This window comes from Hyaena hyaena, unplaced genomic scaffold, assembly GCF_003009895.1.
Source record: "Hyaena hyaena isolate Hyena2069 unplaced genomic scaffold, ASM300989v1 scaffold_558, whole genome shotgun sequence".
NCBI lineage: Eukaryota > Metazoa > Chordata > Mammalia > Carnivora > Hyaenidae > Hyaena > Hyaena hyaena.
In genome coordinates this window covers 683241-701130 of record NW_024081188.1, presented here as the reverse complement: position 1 = coordinate 701130, position 17890 = coordinate 683241, and the positions used below count along the sequence as shown (strand labels likewise).

At 43.9% G+C, this 17890-nt stretch overlaps 1 protein-coding gene across 1 annotated transcript in view; it reads left to right on the top strand.

Moving 5' to 3' along the window:
• The first annotated feature begins 522 nt into the window (after positions 1-522).
• Positions 523-17890, top strand: part of LOC120247957 (NLR family apoptosis inhibitory protein) — a 36181-nt gene continuing 18813 nt past the window's right edge. The window contains 7 exon segments of the mRNA XM_039256075.1: positions 523-582; positions 2908-3469; positions 4456-4555; positions 6366-6447; positions 7360-7411; positions 10857-10976; positions 13328-13427. Coding sequence (XP_039112006.1) covers positions 2911-3469; positions 4456-4555; positions 6366-6447; positions 7360-7411; positions 10857-10976; positions 13328-13427 — 1013 coding nt within the window. The 5' untranslated portion in view covers positions 523-582; positions 2908-2910.

Below are 17890 nucleotides of genomic sequence, written 5' to 3'. Positions count from 1 at the left end.
GGGGGGTGGGGGGCAGGGGGCAGAAGTGAAGACTTAGATTCCCATCTGAATAATGGGGATGCCAGGCAGAGTGAAAAGAGAAACACAGTAGGATGTTATCAAGTTAGAGAAGATAATTGCCCAGGGTTGACGGGAAACCCACCTCTTCAGAAAGAAAAAGCCCACTGGGTGCCCTGCGCGATGAATGTAAAAACACCTACACCTAGACATAATCCTAAGAATTTTTATAACTCCAAAGACAGAAAATCCTCAAAGATACCAGAAAGGTAGAAATGGCCATCATCCAAGAAAGAAGACTTATACTAGCATCATAACCTTTCATTAATTGTAAACTATTTAGAATAAAATACTTTCTGCTGTGGGACGTGGTAGGTTTTTTTTTTTTTTTTATTCCTTATGAGTCCTGCCCTAATGGCTGTTGACTCAAAACCTTAGATCATTTACTGGTAACTTCCAGGAACCTGCGCAATTTGAGTTTTGGTTCCTCAAATATTTTCTCAGTGCTTCCCCTTAAAGGGCTAGCACAGAGCATCAGCCACACATTCTCCTTACATCTGAGTGGATCTACGGACGAACCTCTCGGTAAGTAAACGACCTCCTCGGACGGAGGTGCTTTGCTTCCACACCTAGCCTCGCAGTCCCCATGTTTTTCTTATTCCTGTTTCTCTCTTGGGAGGCCAGAGGACAGGCAGTAGAGTCACACAGATGGGTTTGAAGCCTAGCTGCGTGACACAGGTCCCTCCCTGGCTCTCTTAACTCTTGTTGTCAGAGAACAGGACAGCCGGAGAGGGCTTTGGAGGTCTCTTCTGCCCAAAAACAGCCTGGAGACTAGCAAAACCGACCAGTGAACCTTGTTGTCTACATATAGGACACCTGGGGACCAGCTGGTCTGGTACAATCCCTTGTACTTCTGTACCCCCAGAGAGACCGGGATCCGAGGTGCTGCAGGTTGGCCAAACCTGAACGAAATGTCCAAACTGGTAATGAATGTAGTCAGTCGTGTGCTAGGGTCTGAGGCAGGCGGTGGGGGAGACTGCGTCAGCTTGTTTCTGGATTTGAGACTGGTCATGCAGCCTAGTTTTGTTCATGGGACCAGAACCAGTCTAAGACTCCTCAGATAAGATCATGGTTTCTTTAAGAGCTATCTAGGTGGTTCATTACCTAAAATTAAGAATGTCCTGTGCAAGAGAGAAAAGTCCCTAGGAACTGACCCTAGAGTCTGAGACCTCTCTCATGTAGACCTGTTTTTAAGTTTTATTTATTTACTTTTTAATATTTATTTTTGGGGAGAGCACAAGTGAGGGAGGGGCGGAGAGAGGGAGACAGAGGATCTAAAGCAGGCTTTGTGCTGACAGGCTGAAAGCAGCGAGCCGGACATGGGGCTCGTACTCAGGAACCCTGAGACCATGACCTGAGCCGAAATCAGACGTTTAACCGACTGAGCCTCCTGGGGGCCCCATTAATTTTTATTTTTGTATCTTATCTTTCACTGTTGTGAAAGCCTTATATAAGAATACTGTGTAGGGTCTTGTGAGTTTTTTCAGTTAGCCAACCCTGTGTGATTGCTGGAGATGGCACTGTGATTAGAATAATTGAAACAGTTGTTCCTCTTTTAAATTTAAATGATGGCTAAGGAATTGGGAGTGGGAAAAAAGGATGGAAAGTGGGAGAGAGATTTCCAGCCACAGATGTCAGACTGGCTGCTGAGGCATCACTGGCTTGATTTCAAGTATGATAACTATTGCTGGGAGGAAAAGCACAGCAGCGGGTGGCGGGTGGTAGATCCTGAACCAGAGGAGAGAGCTCAACTATGAACACAAACTCAGAGAGGAAGTCCTCCGAGAAAACTGTTCCTTGGCTGGTTTTGGCTGCTTTGGCAAAAAGGAAAGTAAGAACCGTAGGCTGCTGAGTCCACCAACCTTCGATCTGTTCATTCTGTGAAAGAATATGATGCCAAAGGAGACCTGGAGAGGTATTTCGTTTGGTCGTAATGTGACTCTCTTCTGCTAGCCACCAAAGAGACTGCACAGGGCAAGAGACCACTGAAACAAAGGGGCGATTGCGTCGAAACCTCGGTAATCTTCTGGTCTGATAGGCCTTCCTGGATAACCTCCGTGGAGACAGATTTCACGCATTAACGACAAAGGAGCTCAGCCTTGAACTGGGTCCTGCCAAATGAAGGACATGCTTGCTCCTAATCAAGATCTTCAGTTAGCTGCAGCTTTTTCAGAAATGTGGGTAGATTGGCAAGTTCTTGATTAGCTGCATCGGATAAAGGTGGGAGTGGGTGGGAAGTGAATAAACCCATCTTGGAGAGCAGACCCACCTGACTTCATGTGTAGGCATTAATAGAAGCCCCCTGGGGTTCCTAAAGTGTGGAGAATGCAAGCAGGCATGTTGGGGCTTGTTATATGATGGTGCTTATGGTAGCCCCTGTTGGTGCCTTTGACCTAAGTGGTGACTGGCTCGCATCTGCTCAGACTCTGCCAGTGGGCCTGGTGACGGTGGTGAGGATGTCACACCCCTTCTAGCATATTTGTTCCGAATTGAGTTGCAAGGTAAACATAAGGTTAATATTGCTTGGAAGAAGGGCAACAGCAAGTATAAAATGGGCAGAAGGGGGGCGCCTGGGTGGCTTAGTCGGTTAAGTGTCTGACTTTCGCTTAGGTCATGATCTCGCGGTTCGTGGGTTCGAGCCCCGCGTTGGGCTCTGTGCTGACTGCCAGCTCGGAGCCTGGAGCCTGTTTCAGTCTGTGACTCCCTCTCTCTCTGACCCTCCCCTGCTCATGCTGTCTCTCTCTCTCTCTCTCCTAGAAATAAATAAAACATTAAAAAAAAAATGGGCAGAAACAAGTCTCAGGATGAATTCACCAGGTGGAAGTTCATCTGCTTTTCTTTCCTTTTCAGAAAATGGCGGCCCAGGAGGCAGCCCAGGAGGAGGAGATTTCCCATTTTGATTCTGCTTTTCTCTCAGAGCTGTCTGCTCTTCTAGGCACAGATGCGGTTCAGCTCACCAAACAATTGGAAGAAGAAGGGCAGCAGGAACGAGAAAAAATGGAGAAAGGATTTAACTCACACATGCGCAGTGAAACAAAAAGGTTAAAGAGTTTTGTGACATATGACCATTACAGCTCATGGACGCCACAGGAGATGGCAGCAGCCAGGTTTTATTTCACTGGCATAAAATCTGGGATTCAGTGCTTCTGCTGCAGCTTAATCATCTTTGGTACCAGCATCCGGACACTCCCCGTAGAAGATCACAAGAAGCTTCGTCCACGCTCTGAGTTCCTTTTGGGCAAAGATGTTGGCAAATATGATATAAGAGTAAAGAACCGAGAGAACACGCTGAGAGGGGACGAAGCAAGGTACCAGGAAGACAGGGAGAGACTTGAATCCTTCCAGAACTGGCCATTTTACGTGCAAGCAGTATCTGTGAGGGATCTCTCAGCTGCTGGCTTTTTCTTTACAGGTAATTTTGAAGCCATTTTCTGAAGTATTTCTCTGGAGTTTGACGTTTGGGTTCCATGCTTGAATTGCAACATTTGTGAATTTCCCTTCACTTGTTAAATGGGTTGTATGAGGTATAAGGTCTATTTTATTACAATTTAACTCTTGTAACCTGAACACACTGTACAAAACATGAAGTTAATTTGCAAAATGTCTTATAAACTAAGGAAGTTACTTTTCCTTAAATTTGGACCTTAGAGAATACTGTTTGTGTTCCCGAGGCCCTTGTAATAAATCAGGAAGTCAAACTGACCACAGTTTTCTTACCCATTCCCTGGGTCTTCCATGATCTTTAATTCTTTTAATGGCTACAGTATTGAGGTGGGGGGGGATTGTTTTAATTTTAAGGCTAACTTTAATGCATAGAGCGAATTACACTTGAGAAAACTGCACAATGTTTGAATTCTCTTAGCCATGCCATAAGTGTTAGGGCAAGGGTGAATGAGAATTTTGAAAACCGTAATCATTTACTGAGTATGTACTTGACGGTAAACTCAAATTCAGCCCTAATTCTAATCGGACAACTTGCCCCTTCCCCAGCAGCTCACTGTTGAGTTTAGTAGGCTCAAAGGGTTTAAGAAATGGACTTCAGTTTCCACAGAATCTTCATGGCAGGACTAAAACTTACGTCTTCTAAGGGTACCCTCCTTTACGAGTGCTGGTGTTTGGGGGCTTCCCTCCCCTGAGAGCCCTTGGAAAGAATTGGGGCTAGTGTATAAGCAACTGACAGTTGTGTAGTGAGGGCCGTGGCTGAGGGGTGACGTCCCCTCACCACTCACCTAAGGGAGCAGCGCTGTGGGCATACATTCAGCCTGCAGCAGGTGTGGACAGACAGACCTGCTGGGGTGCCTCTCTCTCACGCACTGAGCGGTCAGCCCTGGAGACATGCCTTCTTCACTGTCCCCTGGAGCCATTGATGGGCAACCTAAATGTGTCCCTCACATGCAGGCAAACGGGACACTGTGCAGTGTTTTTCCTGTGGCGGATGTTTAGGAGACTGGGAAGAAGGAGATGATCCTTGGAAGGAACATGCCAAATGGTTCCCCAAGTAAGTAGAAAAATACATTTTTCTTGTCATTATCTTTTTTTTCTTTTTTTTAAGACGAAAGACAAGTCATCTTCAGTTTTGATATTTTCCTATCCAGTATTGGAACACTTCAGAATTTATTCAAGAAGGGCTTGATTACTTTGTGAAAAATTCATTTTAAATGAATTGTATCATTTAAAACCCTTTAGGGGTGCTAGGATGGCTCAGTCAGTTGAGCGGCCAACTCTTGATTTCAGCTCAGGTTACGATCCTTGGGTTGTGTGTTCGAGCCCCACATTGGGCTCCATACTGAATGTGGAGCCTGCTTAAGATTCTCTCTCTCTCTCTTTCTGTCTCTATTGCTCTGTCTACTCTTCTTCCCTGCTTATACTCTCTCATTAAATAAAAAATAAAATAAAATCACTTCTTATTTATTTATTTTTTGAGAGAGACATGCATGCTTATGCATGTGAGCAGGGGAGGGGTAGAGAGAGTAAGAGAGAAATCCCCAAAATTCTGTGCTGACAGCGCAGAGCCTGTCACAGCATTCAAGTCACCAACCATCAGATCATGACCTGAGCTGAAACCAAGAACTGGACACTTAACTGACTAGCCTCCCAAGCTCTCTATTATAAATTTTTTCTAAATGTTTATTAATTTCCTTAAATTATTTTTAATGTTTTTTTTAATTAATTTCTGAGAGGGGGAGACAACATGATTAGGGGAGGGTCAGAGAGAAAGGGAGACATAGAATCTGAAACAGGCTCCAGGCTCTGAGCTAGCTGTCAGCACAGAGCCTGATGTGGGGCTTGAATCCGCAAGCCACGAGATCATGACCCGAGCTGAAGTCAGACGCTCAACTGACTGAGCCACATGGGTGCCCCTGTTGATTCATTTCTTGAGAGACAGAGATAGAGTGTGAGCAGGGGAGGTCCAGAGAGAGAGGAAGACAGAGAATCCAAAGCAGGCTCCCGGCTCTGAGATGTCAGCATAGACCCCCACTAGTGGCTCAAACTCATGAACCAAGAGATCATGACCTGAGATGAAGTGGGTCGCTTAACCAACTGAGCCACCCAGGCGCCCCCTAAGCACTCTATTATAAAATCATTTCTTCCATGTTTTATCACATCAGAGTCCTATCTGTTTTGCAAGGTAGTTTCAGATCTGCCTTAATTAATAAAGAATAATTTTCATAGGGATGATGTAAAATGGTGTATAAAGGAAGTTGGAAAGTGACACAAGTTAAAATCTTTTTTTTTTAATGTTTTATTTATTTCTAGGAGAGAGAGAGAGAGACACCGCGTGAGCAGGGGAGGGTCAGAGAGAGAGGGAGTCACAGACTGAAACAGGCTCCAGGCTCTGAGCAGGCAGTCAGCACAGAGCCCGACACGGGGCTCGAACTCACGAACCGCGAGATCATGACCTAAGCGAAAGTCGGACGCTTAACCGACTAAGCCACCCAGGCGCCCCAACACAAGTTAAAATCTTACTACAAATGGTTACATGTACTGCTGAATATATACCACATGCAAATGTTTTCAAAAACTCAAAAGTTTTGATTACAATGTTGTTCCCTGCTTAGAAAATGAAGTGTGTTTCAGTTCGCTTTAATGCTACATCAAGTAGTATTTTCTACATGACTTTATATCTCCCAAATACAGATATATTGCTCTTACCTTGTTTTAAACTTTGATTTTGGAAAATTTCACACGAAAGTAGAACAGTTGGGGCACCTGGGTGGCTCACTTGGTTAAGCGCCAGATTTTGTTTTTAATGTTTATTTTTATTTTTGAAAGAGATAGAGATGTTTACTAATGTTTTCTAATTACAGATGTGAATTTCTTCAAAGTAAGAAATCCTCAGAGGAAATTGCACAGTACATTCAAAGCTACAAGGGATTTGTTGGTGTCACGGTAATTTATAACAGCAAATACTTTCTTAAGTTGGTTTTTGATTACCTAATAATTTGTGAATTGGAAGGGGTGTGGCATTCTTTTCTTTCTTTCTCTCTCTTTTTTTTTTTTTTTTTGTCATGGGCTCCATTTGTTTCTTCTTCCCTTTTATTATCCCTACCTCTCTTCTGGCCTAGAGCAGAAAATCACATTGCCTTGCTCAACTAGAGCTTGTCTCGTTCTCTCTGTGACTAGAGCCACCTCCGCAGCCCCCTTTGGCTGCTCCCACCTGAATGCCTGCATAAAATATTCAGATCAGGTCCCCTCCCCCCCCCCCAGCCCTGCAGGCCTCAGAGCTGCTGCCTCCCAGCTGGTTACTTTATGCTGTGTTGGCAAGGATTCCTAGTGTCAGGTGACCTCCCGAATTGATTTAAACAAGAAGAGAGTGACGCGGCTAAGAGGACTCAGAAAATGAGAACCCTGAAAAGAATATGGCCTGAAAGGGGGGAGGGGTGTCGGCTCAGAAAGGAATCTGGGTGCGGTTACCAGGATTGGTTGCTTAACCCGTAACCGCCCCCCTGAATCCATTTTCCTCCTTACAGCATATACTGCCTCATTAGACAAAGTACATCTGTGCAGTGTAAATGTAACTCTGATTTTGAATTGGATCTTTGGAAAACATGACCGTGAGAAGTTTCCCTGTGCTATAGATAAACACTCACAGGCGGGTTGTTTTTTGTTTTGGGTTTTTGTTGTTGTTGTTTTGCACTGCATTCAAAAATTTCAACATTCATAGAAGTGGAAACTAGGAATGATTGTCCCGCAATGAAACTCTTTATTTGGGGGGAGGAGGGGAATCTTGCCACTGTAATTCATAGATCAGTGTACTCTCTACGTCAAACAGTTGGTAACTTGAATTTTTATTTTCTTCAGGGAGAACATTTTGTGAATTCCTGGGTCAAGAGAGAGTTACCTATGGTGTCACGTAAAGACCCAGGCATATTCCAAAGGCTTTGCTTATTTCTTCTTTTGCTTTTTTCATCTTTTTTTTTTTTTTCATTTTCCTCATGTTACAGTGTCATAGTCATTTATTCTTAGAAAATGTTTTAATGTTTATTTTTGAGAGAGAGAGACAGAGCATGAATTGGGGAGAGGCAGAGGCAGAGAGAGAGAGAGAGAGACAGACAGACAGACAGACAGAATCAGAAGTAGGCTCCAGGCTCTCAGGTGTCAGCACAGAGCCTGATGCAGGGCTTCGAACTCATGAACCATGAGATGATGACCTGAGCTGAAGTCAGACACTTAACCTACTGAGCCACCCAGGCACCATTATAGTGTCATAATCATTAACCACCCCCCCCCCCAAAAAAAACCCCTATTTTCATAAGAGATTTCTGGTCTTCTGGAGTGACATAGTTTTTATTTTTTTATATTTATTTATTTAAAAAAATATTTTTATTTATTTCTAGGAGAGAGAGAGAGACAGCGTGAGCAGGGGAGGGTCAGAGAGAGAGGGAGTTACAGACTGAAACAGGCTCCAGGCTCTGAGCTGGCAGTCAGCACAGAGCCCAACGCGGGGCTCGAACCCACGAGCCGCGAGATCATGACCTAAGCGAAAGTCGGATGCTTAACCGACTAAGCCACCCAGGCGCCCCAATTTTTTTATATTTATTTTTGAGAGAGAGTGCAAGCAGGGAATGGAGGGGCAGAGAGAGAGGGAGACACAGAATCAGAAGCAGGCTCCACACTGTCAGCACAGAGCCGATTGAGCCACCCAGCCACCCCTGGAGTGACTTTTTTTTTTTTTTTTCATAAATGAGCATATGACAGGGTCACTTAGAAAAATCAAAATTTTCTGGATAAAATACTTGTGACTATGTTCCTAAATGGATCAGTGTTAAGAAATTAGGTGTGAGATAATAGAAAATACATAAATTCCCCTGATTCCTGGCACCTAGCTCCTAAAACACTTAAAAATCCCTAAGTGACCAGGGGCAACTGGGTAGCTCAGTTGGTTAATTTGTCTGACTTCAGTTCAGGTCATGATCTCTCCATCTGTAAATTCGAGTCCTGCCTTAGGCTCTATGCTGACAGCTCAGAGCCTCAAGCCTGCTTCTCTCTCTCTTTCAAAAATAAATAAACATAACAAAAAAAATCCTAAGTGATCAGAGCTCTAAGAGGAACTTTTGTTCTAATGAGATGGGTGGCTCTTGGATGCTCTGGGTGGGGTCCCAGATGGGAGCTGGTCACTAGAAAGGCCAAACCACGTTTAGAAGCTTGGAATTTTCAGTCCCACTGCCCCCGCTCCCCCCATTCTTCAGAGAGAGGAGGGGGCTGAAAGTGGAGGTAATGACCAATCAGGCCTACATGAGGAAGCCTCCTTAAATATCCTGATAGTACACTGTTGAGAGAGCTTTCACGTGAGAGAACATACCCCCCAGTGGGAGGCGGCCACACCCCAGCTCCCATGGGACAGCAGCTTCTGTACCGAAGATTCCCCCCCCCCCCACATACACACTCGCTCTATGTATCTCTTCATCTGACTGTTCTTCTGTATCCTTTATCATACCCTTTAAGAAAGTGGTAAGTAAGTGTTTCCCTGAGTTCTCTGACCCACTCTAGCAAATGAAGTGGGGTAGGGGCAGTCTTGGGGGGCTGAGTCATTAACCTGTGAGATCTGACACTGTCTCTGGGTTATGTTAGATCTGGGTAAATTGTAGGACACCTAGCTGCTGTCAGAATTGCTTCAGGGGCAGGGTTAAGACCCTCAGACATCTGGTGTCAGAAGGGTTGTGAGTGTGGTAGTTGTGGGAGAGTAATGGAGACACAGGAGAAGATGGGTTTTTCCAAAAGACTAAGTAATATTCAGATTAAAAATGAAGTTAATAGCAGGATCCTGTGTTTATAGGTAGAACACAGAAGCAAGATTTCATCTTAAATGCGCAGAACCACGTTAACATAGGTCAGTTTTCAAGTCCTCACAGGCTGCAGAAAGAACACATGAGTGCAGCCCCGGGCCCCGCCCACGGTGGGAAGTCCAGGGGAGAGTACCTCCTAGAGTGGATACCCCAAAGGGCAAAACCTGAATCTGCCTGCTCTTAAGGGAGATAACAAGGAAAACTTGATTTTCTCAAATCTTGATGCTAAGCTGGGGAGAAGGGGAAACTCAGCATTGTCTTGTTTTGTTTTGATGCTAGATGATGAGGGAGCCTGGGGCAGGCTGAGGGCAAAAGACAGACTGACACACACGCCGCCCCCAGGTGGGAGATGTGTGATATTCCTCAGACAGTCCTGGCTTCCCAACAAAGGAAAGGGGTTTAAGTGCTTGCCATGTTGATGTGGGAAACTAAGGCAAATGAAAAACTGAATTCCCCGACTGCCTGCAGCCCAATGACAAGTCCTTGAAACAGGCAGAGGGACCTCCCTCTAGGAGCTCAGTGGCCTGATGATGACACTTTGCTGGGAGCAAAAGTGGATCTAAGCTTATCATCATCCCAGTCTCGAGGACCCTGTAAGTCTCTGTCTTCTATCTCAACTGCCCCAAGATATACGCTAGCAGTCATACTCCAACCTTACTGGCCCCCCGATAGGCATCTGAAGGGTTTCCTGACTGAGGTTTTATTAAATGTTAATAATTGGCATTTCTCTAGCAACATCTAGCCCCTCAAGGTCCTGGAAAACCTTCCTTCCAAAATACCTTAGAGACCTACTCTCTGACCCCCCACTCCCAACCTGAGGGTAAAACAGTTACCTCTCACAACCCCATGCAGCTAGCTCTTCCTGCCCATGGGTCCTGTCCCCATGCTTTAATAAAATCACCTTTTTTTAAAAAAAATATTTTTATTTATTTCTAGGGGAGAGAGAGAGACAGCATGAGCAGGGGAGGGTCAGAGAGAGAGGGAGACACAGACTCCGTAAACAGGCTCCAGGCTCTGAGCTGGCAGTCAGCACAGAGCCCGATGCAGGGCTCGAACCCACAAACCGCGAGATCATGACCTAAGCGAAAGTCGGACGTTTAACCGACTAAGCCACCCAGGCGCCCCAATAAAATCACCATTTTGCACCAAAGATGTCTTCACGAAGTCTTTCTCGGCCATCAATTCCGGTCTACCCACCATCACTCCAAAACTTCATCGGTAGATAATGAAGAGATCATTTTGAAATGTTTTATTATAGAAAAATACCAACGTACACAGAAATAAGACCGTAGTATCTAGCCACCACAGATCTACCAGTGCTTCAGCACTCTGACATGTGGTTAGTCTTGCTTCATCATAGCTTTTCCATCTTTTCCAGCCCCTGCTCCAATTACAATGCAGCTAAACACAATGTGTCCATCTTCCATCCGTAGATACAAAGGGGTAATTGGAACACTGATACCTGAAATAGCAAAGCTTAGTGATCTCACCGTACGCTTTTTTCCCCCCAAGCTTATTGCAATGACAGCATCTTTGCTAATGAAGGGCTACGACTGGATTCCTTTAAGAACTGGCCCCATGCATTCCCGGCAGGAGTTGCAGCTCTGGCCAGAGCAGGTTTCCTCTATACGGGTGAGTCACTAGTTTCCGTCAAGCTCTGGTCTTACTCTTTCTTGCACCCACTTAAACTCCGCTTACACTTTATGGTCCTGGACTTGTGTTTATCTAGGCTCCACAATCTCTGCTTTTCTTTTTTAAAATGTTCATTATTTTGAGAAAGAGAGAGAGATTGAGAGACAGCAAGCTTGCAGGAGAGGGGCAGAGAGAGAGGGAGAGAGAGAGTCCCAAACAGGCTCTGCGCTGTCACCACAGAGCCCGATAGGCTCAAAACATGAACCATGAGATTATGACCTGAGGTGAAACCAAAAGTCAGATGCTTAACTGATTGAGCCACCCAGGCCCACTGGTGCCCCTACTATGTCTTTTACTTTCTACACATTACTCTCCGACCCCCGCCCCTTCCCAACCTCAGCATCCCTGGAAACTTTCACATAACCTTTCTACTTCCCTTCCACTTCTATCTCTGTAACCTGAGTTTAGTAGTCACGTGGCCATACCTAGCTTTAAGAGGAGCTAGGACATTGATTCTTTTTCTTGGGTGGCAATATGACTAGCAAAAAATGGGGTTTCTGTTACTGTGGAAGAAAGAGAGATACTGGGAATGTGGATAGCAGCCTTTGCCACACTCTCTTTGAAAGAGAACCTCAGGAAATTCTTTTTTTTTTTTAAACTAAAGTTGATTTTTTTTTTTTTTTTTTAGTAATCGCTACACCCAACATGGGGCTCAAACTCACCACCTGGTGATCAAGAGTCACATGTTCTTCTGACTGAGCCAATCAGCACTCAAGGAAATTCTCCTTTATGATCACTAAGCGTGTAGCATATCCTGTCAGTTCATAATGTTCTCTGTTTAGTTGCTGGTCCTCAGGCAGCTCCCCTCTGTGATCCAAAGAGTGGGTTGGTTCTCCTCAGCAAAATATCTAAGTAAGTAAGGTGATCAGAGAAAAGATAGTGTGCCCTTCTTAGGTATCTTGCTGACAGCCATTTTTTTTTTTTTTTTAAAGTGACCTCTAGGCCCAACATGGGCCTTGAACTCACAACATGAGGTGCAGGCTGTACCAACTGAACCAGCCAGGGGCCCCTTGCTGGCCTTCTTTAGACCGAACACACACATGGAATGATAGCAGAGGTCCATACAGATCTTGTGCTGAGCAGTCAAGTAGGTATCACGAATATCACAGGGCAGTGCGGCATACGGAATGCTATGGTCACTTTAGCAGACCTATTCCCTTGGTACAAAAAAATATTTTTTTTAATATTGCACATTTAAAAACTTACTTACTTTTGAGAGAGAGCTTGCAAGGGATGAGCAGAGACTGGAGGAGACACAGAATCTGAACCAGGCTCCAGGCTCCAAGCTGTCAGTGCTGAGCCTGACGTGGGGCTTGAACTCGGGAGCTGTGAGGTCATGACCTGAGTCGAAGTCAGACACTCAACTGACTGAGCCACCCAAGTGCCTGGTGCAAAATATCTTAATGCCTCATGATCTTAAGCATCTAAAAAGACGTACAACTCTCTCCATACTCTATTCTTTCTCTCTCCAGCCTTAAGGATCCTCTGTCCAGTGTCCTCACCCTCCTCTTTTTCAAACCTCCAACTCTCCCCACAAATCCGAGTCATCTGACCCAGGATTTTGCAATTTCTAAGCCCTAGTATTTTTGTCCAGACACAAAGGGAGGTTTTCTTCTGCCCTAGTTGGCAGTGCCTACAGGTGTCTAGGAGGGGAAGGAAGTTGATGGATGCTCCATTTCTAGCTCAGTCATTTGGGGGATCCTAATGCTAATTTCCTTTCAGAGAAAGAGTTTCATCAGGAGACTTGAGGCTCCTTGCAGTGGAATAAACCAGGGAATCATGTAGTAAAAGACACTTGATTCTTCATGAATTTACTTATATATGGGCTGCTACATTTCCTCAAAGATTTTTCCCCCTGAGCTCCAAATGCATTCTTGCTGACTTATTCCCTAAACAAATACTTACTGAACGTTTAACAATAAGTGCGAGGTATTCTTCTAGGCCAGTGAGAGTCATGAGTGAGCAAAACAGACAAAAATCTCTTGCTTCAGGGAGGTATAATTCCACACTCTGATCTGCACATCTCTCTCCATAGAAGGAGGATGGGACAGGGGGAGGGGCTTCATCCAGGTGCCTGGTGCCTTAGGAGCATTTCCTTCATTAGCTCATTACTCTGTTGGTGAAGAGAAGTGTCCTACAGAGAATATCACCTTGCTGGTAACCCAAACTGTGACTCTGTCGCAGAATCCAGTTGGAAATGCAAAGAGGGTTTTGCTAATAAAGGCTTTGTGATTATTACCTGTGACACTTGAGAAATACACATGCAAGAGGATGGAATTCCTCACTTGTAGGTGTGAAGGACATCGTCCAGTGTTTCTTCTGCGGAGGGTGTGTGGAGAGCTGGAAGGAAGGCGATGACCCATTAGAAGATCACGCCAGATATTTTCCCAAGTGAGTGGAATGAATGTTTAATGTCTGGAAATTTGGATGCACTTTAATACTTCTCCTTGCCCTGCCCCCCATCTTATTTTCCGATTTAGTCTTCATCTCTTGGATTCATATTGTGTAACATGCGTGTTTATGCCTTTCTTCCCTTTGCTCACACAGCACCCTTCACATGTAGAATTCCTCGCTATATAACATGTAGTTCTGGTTAGAGCACGATCTTTTACCTTACCTATTTATATTATCATGGCCATATAATTAAGACTTACTTTCCCTCCCTGTACAACTTTTAATTTTTGTAGGAAGTGATAACTTTGTTTTGCTTAATTTTTGCTATTTTGAAGTGAGATTCATACATTAGCCATTCTGTTTTAATTTTTTTTTAATGTTTACTTATTTTTGAGAGAGAGAGAGCGAGAGAGCATGCAAGCAGAGGAGGGGCAGAGAAAGAGGAAGGCACGGAATCCAAAGCAGGCTCCAGGCTCTAGGCTCTGAGCTGTCAGCACAGACACCCAACGCTGGGCTCAAAGGCATGAACGGCAAGATCATGACCTGAGGCGAAGTCGATGCCCAACCGACTGAGCCACCCAGGCGCCCCCTTCAAAAAATTTTTTTAAAAATACATTAACCATTTTAAAATGCACAATCCAGGGGCGACTGGGTGGGTCGGTCATCTAAGCATCTGACTTCAGCTCAGGTCATGATCTCACAGTTCGTGGGTTTGAGCCCCACGTCAGTCTCTGTGCTGACCGCTAGCTAGAGCCTGGAGCCAGTTTCAGATTCTGTGCCTCCCTCTCTTTCTGACCCTCCCCTGCTCACACTGTCTCTCTCTCTCAAAAATAAATAAAACATTTTTAAAAATAAAATAAAATGCACAATCCAGTGGCATTTTGTACATTTACAATGTTATGCAACCATCCTATCTACTTCTAAAACATTTTCATTACCACAAAGAAAACTCTGTACCAGTAAGCAGTCACTCCCCCACTGCCCACCCTAACTTTTTAGTGCTGCCAATAGGCTTCATGCCTCTATAGTTTTACCTAGCCTGTGTATTTCATATAAATGGATGCATGAAATACAACCTTTTATATCTGGCTTCTTTCACTTAGCATAATGGTTTGAGGTTTAGCCAATTTGTAGCACGTATCATTACTTCATTCTTTGTAGCTGAACAGCTTTGTAGCTGTCAGCACGGCCTGATGTGGGGCTTGAACTCATAAACCGTGAGATCATGACCTGAGCCTAAGTCGCATGTTCAACCAACTGAGCCACCCAGGCACCTCCCTTTTAAAACATTAAAGAGCTATAGCCATTTGCTTAGTTGTTTGATGTAGTTAGCTCATCTTCAAATTGTCTGAAATTTTTAAGCCTCCAATCCTTCATTTGGACCTACAAATATATCCCATCATTTTCATTTTCTTGAGAGGGTCTGTCCTGAGGTATTCTGACCTGCTCCAGTATGAACTACTTGTCCTGTAGGTTCCTGGGATCCTGGGAGCTTCCCTCACATTCGTCCTAAGTCTCATGTCCTCCCTCCTGTGTTCCAGCTCCTGTTTGCTGGACCGGACACCATCCTCTTGGTTCATTTACTCACTTCGGTAGAACATTCCTCCACAATTCCCGGGGAAAGGCGACATAAAAGACGGATATCGTCCAGGAGCATATGCATATACTTATACTCCAGCCCCCACATTTGTGCTTGGTAGTTTAGCTAGGTTTAGTGTTCTAGGTTGGAATTCCTTCTCTTTCTGAATTGTAGAGGCATTGCTGCATTTTCTAATCGCTTTCAGTGTTGCTGTTGAAAAGTTCCACGCCTAGGAGGGCACTTGTGGGGATGAGCACTGCGTGTTATATGGAAACCAACTTGACAATAAACTATCAAAAAAAAAAAAAAAAAGAAAAGTTCCATGTCTTTCTAATTCTTAGTCCTGTGATTGCAAACTATGCTACCCTGCTCTGGAGGCTTTTAGAATTTTCCCCTTGTTTCCAGTGTTCTAAAATTTGATGAAGAAATGAGGACATGCCTATTTCTTTAATATTTGTTTTCTGTGCATCTTTTTAAAAAAATGTATTTTAGAGAAATAGAGTGCAAGAGGGAGAGTAGGGGAGGGAGAGAGAAAGAGAGAGAATTCCAAGCAGGCTCCACACTTAGCACAGAGCCTGATTCAGGGCTTGATCTCAGGATCCTTGGATCATGACCTGAGCTGAAACCTAGAATTGCTCAACTGACTGAGCCACTCAGGTACCTGCAAGAAGAAATAGGTTCTTTTCACTTGGTAATTAGTAAGAGGTTTTCCAGAAATACATATTCATACATACAGATCTTCAAATACTTCCATCTAATTCTAAGATTCTAAAGAGGATACTGCATTGAAGGTCTTTTGACAGGAGTAGTTTTTTTTTTCCCCTTTATTATTTGGATTTAGTATCTAGTAAATTGCTGAGAACAGTAAGGACATTCTTAATTCTTGGAAGGGTAAGGGAGAATGCAGCCTGATATAATTTACAATATTTCCTAGAATCTATCAACTTCCTTTTCCTCTTCTGCCTCTTTTCTAAAAAATTATAGTTGACATATAATGTTACATTGATTTCAGGTGTACAACATAGTGATTGAACATGTTATGCGATGCTCCTCACAATGCAGCTGGCTTCACTTTAATTGCAGTACACCTGGCACACAATGTTAGGAGTTTTGGGTGTACAACATGGAGATGTGACAGTTCTGTACCTGACGCTATACTCACTACAAGTGTAGCTGTCCTCTGCTACCATCTGCCTTTTAAAAATTTTTTTATTTTTATTTTTTCAATGTTTATTTTTGAGAGAGACAGAGAGCAAGCAAGGAGGGGGAGAGAGAGAGGGAGACTGAGAACCTGAAGCAGGACCCAGTCTCTGAGCTGTTAGCACAGAGCCTGATGCAGCCTTGTGCACACTCACAGGCTGTGAAATTGTACCCTGAGCCGAAGTCAGACGCTTAACCAACTGACCCACCTGGGAGCCCCTTAAATACATTTTAAAAGGCGGGGAAAATGTATTTTTTATTTAACCACTTAGTTAACCATCCAAAGCACTCTTCATTCCTCGGGGTAGAACCAAGTGTCCATCTCTTACCATTTTGTTTTAACTGAAGAACTTTCTATAACAGTTCTTACAGGGCTGGTCTGCTGGCTACCAAGTGTATCGGCTTTGTTTGTATGAAAGTCTTTTTCTTGCCTTCCTTCAGAATCTTTTCCCTATGGTTTTGTCAGTATAGCAGCCTTGGACAGAAACATTAAAAGTCCTACTTGCCGATGGGGTGCCTGGGGGACTCAAGCTGATTGAGCATCTGACCTTGGCTCTGGTCATGCTCTTCCAGTTAGTGGGTTTGAGCCCTTCGTTGGGCTCTGCGCTGTCAGCACAGAGCCTGCTTCGGGGCCTCTGTCCCCACATCTCTCTGCCCCTCCCTAGCTTACACTCTCTCTCTCAAAAATAGAGTTTTAAGAAGTCCTACTTGCCATTTACCTGCAACTATCCTTTTATTCCTGGACTCCTTTCTAAGCCATGTAGGAAAATAAAAATGTATTATCCTTTCTTGTGATTCTGCAGCATGAAAATGAGCCTGTGACAGTTGGTTGTTCCTAGGTAGCTCATTTATTTACTCCCTTTTTTAAGTTTTCATGTATCCAAGTTAATCACCGTGGAACTCTTTAGAAATTTCCCCCTTGGTTCTTCAGGCAGACATCATACCTGAGTTTAGAGGATACTTACATCCAGTTTGATGATGTCTGGCATATAGTTTTGGTTTGTTTCAAATTTTTATTTAAATTCTAAATTCTAGTCAGTTAACATACGGGGTAATAATGGTTTCAGGAGTAGAATTCAGTGATTCATCATTACACACACCACCCAGTGCTCATCATAACGAGTGCCTTCCTTAATATCCAACATCCATTTGGCTGATCACTCTATCCACCGCCCCTCCAGCAACCCTCAGATTGTTCTCTGTCATTAAGAGTCTCCTATGGTTTGCTTTCCTCTTTTTTTTTTCTCCCCATGTTCATCTTTTTGTTTCTTAAATTCCACATATTTCCACATATGTGTGAAATATATGGTATTTGTCTTTTTCTGACTTATTTCATTTGGCATAATACATTGTAGCTCCATCCATGTCACTGCAAATGGCAAGATTTCATTCTTTTTGATGGCTGAGTAACATTTCATCTTATTTATCCATTCATCTGGCTGAATAACATTTCATCTTCTTTATCCATTCATCAGCTGATGGACATTTGGGCTCTTTCCATAGTTTGGTTACCGTTGATAGTGCTGCTATAAACATTGGGGTTCATGTGTCTCTTCGAATCTGTATTTTTGTATCTTTGGGGTAAATACCTAGTAGTGCAAATGGTTTTTTTTTTTAATGTTTTTTTTTTTTTAATTTCTTTCTAGGAGAGAGAGAGAGAGAGACACAGAGTGAGCAGGGG